At 39.0% G+C, this 12,162-nt stretch overlaps 1 protein-coding gene across 3 annotated transcripts in view; it reads left to right on the forward strand.

The window, feature by feature from the left end:
* Window positions 1-6,610: 6,610 nt before the first annotated feature.
* LOC128691054 (protein ILRUN-like) overlaps window positions 6,611-12,162 on the forward strand; it is a gene marked incomplete at its 5' end in the record, with an annotated part of 68,694 nt that continues 63,142 nt past the window's right edge. For all 3 annotated transcript variants that reach the window (XM_070089029.1, XM_070089027.1, XM_070089030.1), the window contains 2 exon segments: window positions 6,611-6,730; window positions 7,705-7,934. In XM_070089029.1, the coding sequence (XP_069945130.1) occupies window positions 6,611-6,730; window positions 7,705-7,934 (350 nt within the window).

Raw genomic sequence — 12,162 nt, forward strand, 5'->3', positions numbered from 1 at the left:
ATACAACAAATTTCTAAGAAGGAAATAAATGGTATAAAATACCGACACAGTGGAAATATGAACACAAATGCAGTATAATGTGATCCTTTATTGACTACGTTTCGCCCACACAGTGGGCTTTTTCAAGTCACAAACAGAACTACCTGGGTTGGAAGGAACGCGAGTATTTATAGTCCGGTTCAGAATGCTGAGGTCAGGTGAAGAATGCTGCATCTGATGATGTACCGAGTGGGGTTATAGAGTCTAAAAACTTGGGTAGCTTGGAAAGGAGATTGGATAAGTTTGTGAGCAGACCTTCTACAGTGTTCTTATGTGGGATAGCGATGAAGAAGTTTCTTGGCAAGTGGTTCAGCTATGTTATAGAAGCCACTATTCTGGTTCACATTATACTGCATTTGTGTTCATATTTCCAAATTTCTAAGAAAATTTCCAAGACTGTAGGCATACTATCGAAGATACGGTACTATGTTCCACAGTCAGCCCTCCTGGCCCTTTATCACTCTCTTATTTACCCCTATCTCACCTATGGAATTTGTGCATGGGGCTCAACAACAATTAACCATCTCAGACCACTAATTACCCAACAAAAGGCTGCAGTTAGAATGACAACAAATTCTCACTACAGGCAACACACTCCACCAATATTCAAAACACTCAACCTACTCACCATACAAAACATCCATACTTATTATTGCACCTATTACATACATAGAACACTTAACTCTGATATTAACCCTCCCCTCAAACATCTCCTTGCCAACCTCAACAGAACACATGACCATAACACAAGGCACAGATCACTCTTTGATGTTCCTCGTGTCCATCTCACGCTATGCAAAAACTCAATGCACATAAAAGGCCCTAAAATCTGGAATTCATTACCTGTAAATATAAAAGAAACACTACCTGTTTATAAATTCAAGTCTCTTCTCAAAGTTCACTTACTCACTCAAAACCAAATAAATACTGAATAACTGAACCTTATAAATTGTATATCCAAAATGTTACTCACAATTATATCACATAAATGTTAAACCTAGGACCCAATCTAACTTGGTTATTTTTTTAAATACACTACCTAACAGAATACTCCATTCTACTGAATGAACAGCAATGCATGCAACCATATGACCTGTCTTTGTAATGCTCATTTGTGCTTTATAGTTATCTGTTTACAATAATGTCTTATCACTGATTTCATCATTGCTTAGTTAATCTGAAGTTAATTTTAAGCCAGCCCGTAATGCTATGCATATAAATGGCTTTGGCATGCTGCTCTTACCTGTATTTTTTTTGTACATCTGTATGTATGCTAAAATTTCTAAATAAATAAATAAATATATACAGTGGACCCCCGCATACCGATTTTAATCCATGCAAGAGGGGTCATTGTTATGCGAAATAATCGGTATGCGAATGAATTTTCCCCATAAGAAATAATGGAAATCAAATTAATCCGTGCAAGAGACCCAAAAGTATGAAAAAAAAATTTTTTACCACATGAAATGTTAATTTTAATACACACAAACTGAAAAAGGCATGCACACTTACATGACACTTACTTTTATTGAAGATCTGGTGATGATTGATGGGATGGGAGGAGGGGAGAGAGAGTGTTAGTGTTTAGAAGGAGAATCCCCTCCATTAAGACTTGAGGTGTCAAGTCCTTTTCTGGGGTTACTTCCCTTCTTCTTTTAATGCCACTAGGACCAGCTTCAGAGTCACTGGACTTCTTTCGCACAACATATCTGTCCATAGTGGCCTGTACCTCTCGTTCCTTTATGACTTCCCTAAAGTGTTTCACAACATTGTCAGTGTAATAATCACCAGCACAGCTTGCAATAGCTGTGTGAGGGTGATACTCATCCATAAACGTTTGCACTTTCAGCCACATTCCACAGATTTCCTTAATCTTTGTAGTAGGCAACTTCTTCAATTTCTCTCTCCCCTCCTCTGAACCAGTTTTCTCAGGTCTGGCCTCTTGCTCTTGAAGTTGATCTATCAGCTCATCAGTGGTTAGTTCTTCATTGTCCTCCTCCACCAACTCTTCCACATCCTCCCCACTAACCTCCAACCCCAAGGACTTTCCCAATGCCACAATGGATTCCTCAACTGGCATAATCCTCTCAGGGTTAGCCTCAAACCCTTCAAAATCCCTTTTGTCTACACATTCTGGCCACAGTTTCTTCCAAGCAGAGTTCAACATCTTCTTAGTCACTCCCTCCCAAGCCTTACCTATAAGGTTTACACAATTGAGGATATTAAAGTGCTCTCTCCAAAACTCTCTTAGAGTCAATTGAGTTTCTGAGGTCACTACAAAGCACCTTTCAAACAGAGCTTTTGTGTACAGTTTCTTGAAGTTTGCAATAACCTGCTGGTCCATGGGCTGCAGGAGAGGAGTGGTATTAGGAGGCAAAAACTTCACCTTAATGAATTTCATGTCCCCATAAAGTCGCTCTGCCACGTCTGTAGGATGACCAGGGGCATTGTCTAACACCAGGAGGCACTTAAGTTCTAATTTCTTTTCAGTTAGGTAATCTTTCACATTGGGGGCAAATGCATGGTGTAACCAGTCATAGAAAAAGTCCCTAGTGACCCATGCCTTACTGTTTGCCCTCCACAGCACACACAAATTCTCCTTGAGGACATTCTTTTGCCTGAACGGTCTGGGAGTTTCAGAGTGATACACTAATAAAGGCTTAACTTTGCAATCACCAGTAGCATTGGAACACATCAACAAAGTAAGCCTGTCTTTCATAGGCTTATGTCCTGGGAGTGCCTTTTCCTCCTGAGTAATGTAGGTCCTGCTTGGCATTTTCTTCCAAAACAGGCCTGTTTCATCACAATTAAACACTTGTTCAGGTTTCAGTCCTTCAGTCTCTATGTACTTCTTGAATTCCTGCACATATTTTTCAGCCGCTTTGTGGTCCGAACTGGCAGCCTCACCATGCCTTATCACACTATGTATGCCACTACGCTTCTTAAATCTCTCAAACCAACCTTTGCTGGCCTTAAATTCACTCACATCAGCACTAGTTGCAGGCATTTTTTTAATTAAATCCTGATGCAACTTCCTAGCCTTTTCGCTTATGATCGCTTGAGAGATGCTATCTCCTGCTAGCTGTTTTTCATTTATCCACACCAATAAGAGTCTCTCAACATCTTCCATCACTTGCGATCTTTGTTTCGAAAACACAGTTAAACCTTTGGCAAGAACAGCTTCCTTGATTGCCTTTCTGGTGCCCACAATAGTAGCGATGGTTGATTGGGGTTTCTTGTACAACCTGACCAGGTCGGCGATATGCACTCCACTTTCATACTTATCAATGATCTCTTTCTTCATTTCTATTGGAATTCTCACCCTTATTGGTGTAGGGTTGGCACTAGAAGCTTTCTTGGGGCCCATGGTCACTTATTTTCCAGAAACAGCACCGAAAACACTGTAATAATACGAAATATTCCGATTGTATGCTTGGATGTTACCGCGGAGGCTGGCTGGTAAACAATGGCACGGGCGGCACATGTGAGGCTGGCTGAGGGCGCACATTGGACACGTCTCGGACGAAAATCGGTGAGCGGGTTTTTAAGCGGTATGTGAGGCAAAATTTTTGCGATTAAAGCAAGCGGTATGCGGATTAATCGTTATGTGGTGCCATCGGTATGCGGGGGTCCACTGTATATATATATATATATATATATATTTTTTTTTTTTTTTTCAACAAGTCGGCCGTCTCCCACCGAGGCAGGGTGACCCAAAAAAGAAAGAAAATCCCCAAAAAGAAAATTCATTCATCATCATTCAACACTTTCACTACACACACACATTATCACTGCTTTTGCAGAGGTGCTCAGAATACAACAGTTTAGAAGCATATACAGTGGACCCCCGCATAGCGACTTTAATCTGTGCAAGAGGGCTCATTGTTATGCGAAATGATCGGTATGCGAATGAATTTTCCCCATAAGAAATAATGGAAATCAAATTAATCCGTGCAAGACACCCAAAAGTATGAAAAAAAAATTTTTACCACATGAAATATACATTTTCCTACACACAGAGAGAAGGATACATGCACAATAGTAGAGTAGTACATGCACAATATATATATTGTGCATGTACTACTCTACTAAATGAAGAATAAATGACACTTACCTTTATTGAAGATGCAGCAATGACTGATGAGACACTGTGTCCTGGGAGTGCCTTTTCCTCCTGAGTACTGTAGGTCCTGTTTGGCATTTTCTTCCAGAACAGGCCTTATCACACTGTGTATGCCACTACGATTCTTAAATCTCTCAAACCAACCTTTGCTGGCTTTAAATTCACCAATATGAGCACTAGTTCCAGGCATTTTTCCCTGTTCACCTGGGTGTTAGTCGACTGGTGTGGGTTGCATCCTGGGGGACAAGATTAAGGACCCCAATGGAAATAAGTTAGACAGTCTTCGATGACACTGACTTTTTTGGGTTATCCTGGGTGGCAAATCCTCTGGGGTTAATTGTTTCTTGGTATTCTCAATAAGCCACACCAACAACGGTGCTACAGCAGCAGCAGCAGCAGCAGCAGATGATGCTACAGCAGCAGCAGACGATGCTACAGCAGCAGCAGACGATGCTACAGCAGCAGCAGACGATGCTACAGCAGCAGCAGACGGTACTACAGCAGCAGCAGACGGTACTACAACAGCAGCAGCAGCAGCTGACAGTGGTACAACAGCAGCAGCAGCTGACAGTGCTACAGCAGCAGCAGACAATGCTACAGCAGCAGCAGACGGTACTACAGCAGCAGCAGCAGCTGACGGTGGTACAGCAGCAGCAGCAGCTGTACCACCAATAGTAGCGATGGTTGATTGGGGTTTATTATACAACCTGGCCAGCTCGGAGACACGCACTCCACTTTCATACTTATCAATGATCTTTTTCTTCATCTCTATAGTAATTCTCACCCTTATTGCTGTAGGGTTGGCACTAGAAGCTTTCTTGGGGCCCATGGTCACTTATTTTGCAGATAAAATCACCAAAAACACTGTAATAATACGAAATGTTCCGATTGTATGCTTGGATGTTACCGCGGAGGCTGGCTGGTAAACAATGTCACCGGCGGCACATGTGAGGCTGGCTAAGGGCGCACATTGGACGCGTCTCGGACGAAGAGCAGTGAGCGGGTTTTTGAGCGGTATGCGAGGCAAAATTTTTGCGATAAAAGCGAGCGGTATGCGGATTGTACGTTATGTGATGGCGACGGTATGCGGGGGTCCACTGTACGTATAAAGATACACTACATATCCCTCCCAACTGCCAATATCCCAAACCCCTCATTTAAAGTGCAGGCATTGTACTTCCCATTACCATGACTCAAGTCCGACTATATGAAAATAACCGGTTTCTCTGAATCCCTTCACTAAATATTACCCTGCTCACACTCCAACAGATCGTCAGGTCCCAAGTATCATTCGTCTCCATTCACTTCTATCTAACACGCTCATGCACGCTTGCTGGAAATCCAAGCCTCTCGCCCACAAAACCTCCTTTACCCCCTCTTTCCAACCCTTTTGAGGACGACCCCTACCCCTCCTTCCTTCCCCTATAGATTTATATGCTTTCCATGTCATTCTACTTTGATCCCTTCTCTCTAAATGACCAAACCACCTCAACAACCCCTCTTCTGCCCTCTGACTAATGCTTTTATTAACTCCACACCTTCTCCTAATTTCCACACTCCGAATTTTCTGCATAATATTTACACCACACATTGCCCTTAGACAGGACATCTCCACTGCCTCCAACCGTCTCCTCGCTGCTGCATTTACCACCCAAGCTTCACATCCATATAAGAGTGTTGGTACTATTATACTTTCATACATTCCCTTCTTTGCCTCCATAGATAACGTTTTTTGACTCCACATATACCTCAATGCACCGCTCACCTTTTTTCCCCTCATCAATTCTATGATTAACCTCATCCTTCATAAATCCATCCACCGACACGTCAACTCCCAAGTATCTGAAAACCTTCACTTCTTCCATACTACTCCTCCCCAATTTGATATCCAATTTTTCTTTATCTAAATCATTTGATACCCTCATCACCTTACTCTTTTCTATGTTCACTTTCAACTTTCTACCTTTACACACATTCTCAAACTCATCCACTACTTTGTGAGCAAAGTAACATTTATGAAGGGATTCAGGGAAACCGGCAGGCCGGACTTGAGTTCTGGAGATGGGAAGTACAGTGCCTGCACTCTGAAGGAGGGGTGTTAATGTTGCAGTTTTAAAAACTGTAGTGTAAAGCACCCTTCTGGCAAGACAGTGATGGAGTGAATGATGGTGAAAGTTTTTCTTTTTCGGGCCACCCTGCCTTGGTGGGAATCGGCCGGTGTGATAATAAAAAAAAAAAAAAAAATATATATATATATATATACACATGTATACATGTATATATACGTATATATATATATATACATGTATATATATATATATATATATATATATATATATATATATATATATATATATATATATATATATATATCATACACACACACATGCACGCACACACACACACACACATACTTGTATACATATTTATTTATTTTTTGTCTTTTAGGAACTTACAAGCAGCAGTTTGTGCCTATTTTGATCTTCAGTCATTCAACAAGCTTCCACAGATGACTTTTGTTAAAGATATTACTATTGGGGAAGGGGAGAGCGTGCCACCTAGTACAAGGTAATTGAATTTTTGTTCATGATGCATATTCATCATTTTTTTTTTTAAATTTTATCATGACTGCTTTAATTTTTGTAGTTATTAAATTGAGTACAGTTTTTAACACTTGTATCTGTATGTAAAGACAGAAATTTCTGTCATATTGCGAGCATTTGCTTTAAGGTGCATAAAATGTGTGTTTTATGCTACAGTTAATTAAAAGATTAAGGTACTTTAAGTTGCTCGAGAGACTTTTATGCATTTTTTGAATATTTTAACATAAATGCTTCCAAAGAAATATTTTAGATAAAATAAATTGTTACTAATGTTCAAAGCAGATATTACCATAGGGAGTACTGTTGCATCTTACATGAGTATATTCTTTAGTTACAAGGTTTTTCCTTTAGAATGCGTTATTTTTTATGTGGTTTGCAAAGGATATTAGCAATGAGAATGAATTGAAAACTACTTATGTATACAGCAGTACCTCAGTATGTGAACTTAATTCATTCTAGAAGGCTGTTTGAGTGCCAATCTTTGCGAGTACTGAATGAATTTTTCCCCATAAGCATTAATGTAAATTATTCCTTATGGTTGGCTGTTATCACTAATCTTAGGCCCCATAGTAACTTATATTTACAAATACTGTAATATAAAAAAAATATGCGGAGAAACGTGAAATAGTTTACAGTGAAATTCTGGCAGGTCGTGTTTGTTTGGTCGAGTGCCAAGCAAACGGTAGACTACCGAGCAATTATTTTACTGAACAGAGTGTTCGAATACCGAATTGTTCGAGTTGGGAGCTGTTCGAGTACCAAGGTACTACTGTATAATGTATAATGAATAAATATTTTTCTGCCACTGACTGATGCATATATTTTCTAGTAGTTTCCTTGACAAGCATATATTTACTTGAAACATTAATATTTAAATACTGTACTGTGATGTTAATTAATGTCAGGACAGAGTTGATGTATGTTAAATATTTTCTGCAGATTCATAAAAACGTGGCGTATCCAGAATACGGGTGAAGATGGTTGGCCAAGTGGTTGTAGCCTAATATTTACTGGTGGGGAACAACTTGGTGCTCCATCACATATTTCTGTTTCATCTCTTGGAGCTGGAGAAGTTGCTGATATTTCAGTAGAGATGATGTCTCCTGCGCAAACTGGTTTATATTCTTCTAAATGGCGGATGTCTACTGCTCAAGGAAATTTTTTTGGAGGTGACTTTAACAAGCTTTTGTAAATTAGATCAGTATATTAGTCATTATTATTACAACCTTATTATTATTATTTTGTATTATTATTATTGTTTTTGTTGTTATTGTAATTGTTATTTTGTAATTGTTTTAAAATATCTGTGTTAACTAAATAAATTTGTGACATGAATGCAATATTACAAAAAAAAAAAAAAATACACAAATCACTTCAGTTCCTTAACCATTCTTACTTAGTGGTGATAATTAATGATGTAGCAGAAATTGTACTAACGACATACAGTACAGTACTCTCACACATGCATGGGTGATGTGCTTGTCATTGAGTCAGTCATGTTAAGAGCTGTTGGATCTGGCTAGTGATTAGATGGATAACCATGTTGATACAGCCATGGGCTTCATTATTCCAACAAGTTATAGCATACTGTAACCAGGTTGTAGAAATTCCATTTGTATAGAGATGAAGAAACATCAGACTGCAGGCATTATTGCATGAGATCTTGCAGAAAAATGATTGGTGCCACCATGGAAGAGGTTTGTTAAGAAGGAAAAACTTGTACCTCACTGGTAGCATATACAGTGGAACCTTGACTTATGAGTGTCCCAACCTACGAGTTTTTTGAGATACGAGCCATCCCTGGGTCGATTTTTTGCTCTGAGCTACGAGCCAACATTTGAGTTACAAGCCAGCTCCCCCCCCCCTCCTCTTTCCTCTCAACCCAAAACCTGGACATCTCGCTTGTTTATCTATGATTTCATGCTTTAATTCCATGGAAATCATTCAGCCAGTCATGTCTCTTAGTAAGTCAGTCAAGTCACTCAGTAAGTCAGTCAAGCCATTCAGTCAGTCACACAAACTCATGTTTACCTTTTTTTCTCTGTACAAAGTAACACTTCATTACGGCTACAGGTTATCTCTTGTCTAATATCTTTGTTTCTTTGTTAAGTCTAAGACTTAAGTGCTTATACCTCTTCATGCCACTTTCAGGAACACGGGTATGCCTACTGGGTGTCATGATTGCTTGGCAGATACAAGATATAGTAATTAAAATATCATAACACAATTCACAAACACAGCTGCCTTGTAGCAGAGAAAGATTGGACTGGACACGTATGAATTACAAACCCTGGGGTGGTGTCGGGGAGTAGTAGGGGATGGCGGGAGGGCTCCCCGGCTGCTCCACAACAAGGTGGCCGCTTGAGCAAACAAGAATTTTTTTTTCCTTCCCACAAACTGAACCATGTTAAAGTAATTATAGGACATGTTACATAAAGTTGTGCCACAATTCATCAGTGGCAGTCTACTGTATTATTATAATAATGATAGAGCTTCAGTTCCCTAAATTAATAATAATAATAATAATAATAATATACAACTAATAATATAATAATAATATTATTATTATTATGATTATTATTATTATTATTCATCAGTGGCAGTCTACTGTATTATTATAATAATGATAGAGCTTCAGTTCCCTAAATTAATAATAGTAATAATATACTACTACTACTAATAATGACATTATTATTATGGTTGTTATTATTATGATTTATTATTATAATGATAGAGCTTCAGTTCCCTAAATAATAATAATAATTATAATAATTATTATAATGATAGAGCTTCAATTCTCTAAATTAATAATAATAATATAATATAGTCGGACTTGAGTCCTGGAAATGGGAAGTACAATGCCTGCACTTTAAAGGAGGGGTTTGGGATATTGGCAGTTTGGAGGGATATGTTGTGTATCTTTATACATATATGCTTCTAAAGTGTTGTATTCTGAGCACCTCTGCAAAAGCAGTGATAATGTGTGAGTGTGGTGAAAGTGTTGAATGATGATGAAAGTATTTTCTTTTTGGGGATTTTCTTTCTTTTTTGGGTCACCCTGCCTCGGTGGGAGACGACCGACTTGTTGAAAAAAAAAAAAAATAATAATGCATAATATGTACTGTACATAATAATGATTCAGATTGCTTCTGCTAGTTGGCACAGCTGATAGCACAGCTGGTAAGCAGTAAACATGGTTACATCACTGTGGGAGCAGTTATCTCATGCTTGTTTGCATTTTTTACAGTCATTAGGCCAAATTTCTTTTTTCTAACCATGGGTCCTAAGAAAATACTAAGTGCAAAGGACAGTGCTGAGAAGAAAAGGATGGTGATTTCCATCAACATCCTTCACCCACACTTTATATAAACAATTATTTATAAATATATTGTTTCAGAGTTTTTCTTAGGAAACTAGTGATCTACTGCAGTTAGCCTTAAAAATACTCCATTTTCTCTTACAGTAAGAACATGGGAAGATACTACAGGTCCGCCATCACAAATCCGGCAATCAGTTATTCGGTTCCTTCAGTTATTTGGCACTAATTTTGGCTTGCATAATTTCAAATTTCCAGGGTCGCCACACCAACCTGCTGGTACTGTTTGGTGGCGCTACTTGCTGCACAAGTCATTCCAATTTCTTTTTCTCCATTTATTGTTATTATTATTATTTTATTATCACACTGGCCGATTCCCACCAAGGCAGGGTGGCCCGAAAAAGAAAAACTTTCACCATCATTCACTCCATCACTGTCTTGCCAGAAGGGTGCTTTACACTACAGTCTATAAACTGCAACATTAACACCCCTCCTTATTGTTATAACCTGCTTACTTTTAGCCCTAGCCATGGTTCCAATGAATAAAAGAAATGCTTCTCATTATGTAAAGCACCTACACAGTACATTATCCATTAAAGATAAGTTGACTTTGAAGCCACTGTCGGTTGCCATGAACTCAGTCTCATGAAGCAGGAAAATATGCTTTATTATTACGCTAATATCAACACTACAGCTTATTTGCGTATCACAATTGATCTAATAGGACATAATAAACAATATAAATAATATAAAACATGTTAAATACTCCAGAATAAATAATAATTGTCATAACACCGAGCAGTTCGACGGAGGTATGAAGAGGATATGGTATACAAATACCATTCTCCTATCCCTGTCTTGGTGGCTTATATTAGAGAAAACGGAGTGTAGCACAGGGCTAACTGTGATATACACTCGTACTGCACCATAAACATGAAACAAAAGTTATTTTCTCTATATAGATTATCTCACACAGCAGCATATGTGTAGAGAACCTAGGATAACCCAAAAGAGTCAACGTGGCTTATTTTTAGTACCTGGCTTGGGTTAGCCATACAGTGGACCCCCGCATAGCGACTTTAATCCGTGCAAGAGGGCTCATTGTTATGCGAAATGATCGGTATGCGAATGAATTTTCCCCATAAGAAATAATGGAAATCAAATTAATCCGTGCAAGACACCCAAAAGTATGAAAAAAAAAAATTTTACCACATGAAATGTTAATTTTAATACACACAAACTGAAAAAGGCATGCACAATTACATGACACTTACTTTTATTGAAGATCTGGTGATGATTGATGGGATGGGAGGAGGGGAGAGAGTTAGTGTTAGTGTTTAGAAGGGGAATCCCCTTCCATTAAGACTTGAGGTGTCGAGTCCTTTTCTGGGGTTACTTCCCTTCTTCTTTTAATGCCACTAGGACCAGCTTCAGAGTCACTGGACTTCTTTCGCACAACATATCTGTACATAGTGGCCTGTACCTCTCATTCCTTTATGACTTCCCTAAAGTGTTTCACAACATTGTCAGTGTACAGGTTGCCAACACGGCTTGCAATAGCTGTGTGAGGGTGATTTTCATCCATGAAGGTTTGCACTTCAAGCCACTTTGCACAGATTTCCTTAATCTTTGTAGTAGGCAACTTCTTCAATTTCTCTCTCCCCTCCTCTGAACCAGTTTCCTCAGGTCTGGCCTCTTGCTGTTGAAGTTGATCTATCAGCTCATCAGTGGTTAGTTCTTCATTGTCCTCCTCCACCAACTCTTCCACATCCTCCCCACTAACCTCCAACCCCAAGGACTTTCCCAATGCCACAATGGATTCCTCAACTGGCATAATCCTCTCAGGGTTAGCCTCAAACCCTTCAAAATTCCTTTTGTCTATACATTCTGGCCACAGTTTCTTCCAAGCAGAGTTCAAGGTCTTCTTAGTCACTCCCTCCCAAGCCTTACCTATAAGGTTTACACAATTGAGGATATTAAAGTGCTCTCTCCAAAACTCTCTTAGTCAGTTGAGTTTCTGAGGTCACTACAAAGCACCTTTCAAACAGAGCTTTTGTGTACAGTTTTTTGAAGTTTGCAAT

Source organism: Cherax quadricarinatus, chromosome 27, assembly GCF_038502225.1.
Source record: "Cherax quadricarinatus isolate ZL_2023a chromosome 27, ASM3850222v1, whole genome shotgun sequence".
Classification (NCBI taxonomy): Eukaryota; Metazoa; Arthropoda; class Malacostraca; order Decapoda; family Parastacidae; genus Cherax; species Cherax quadricarinatus.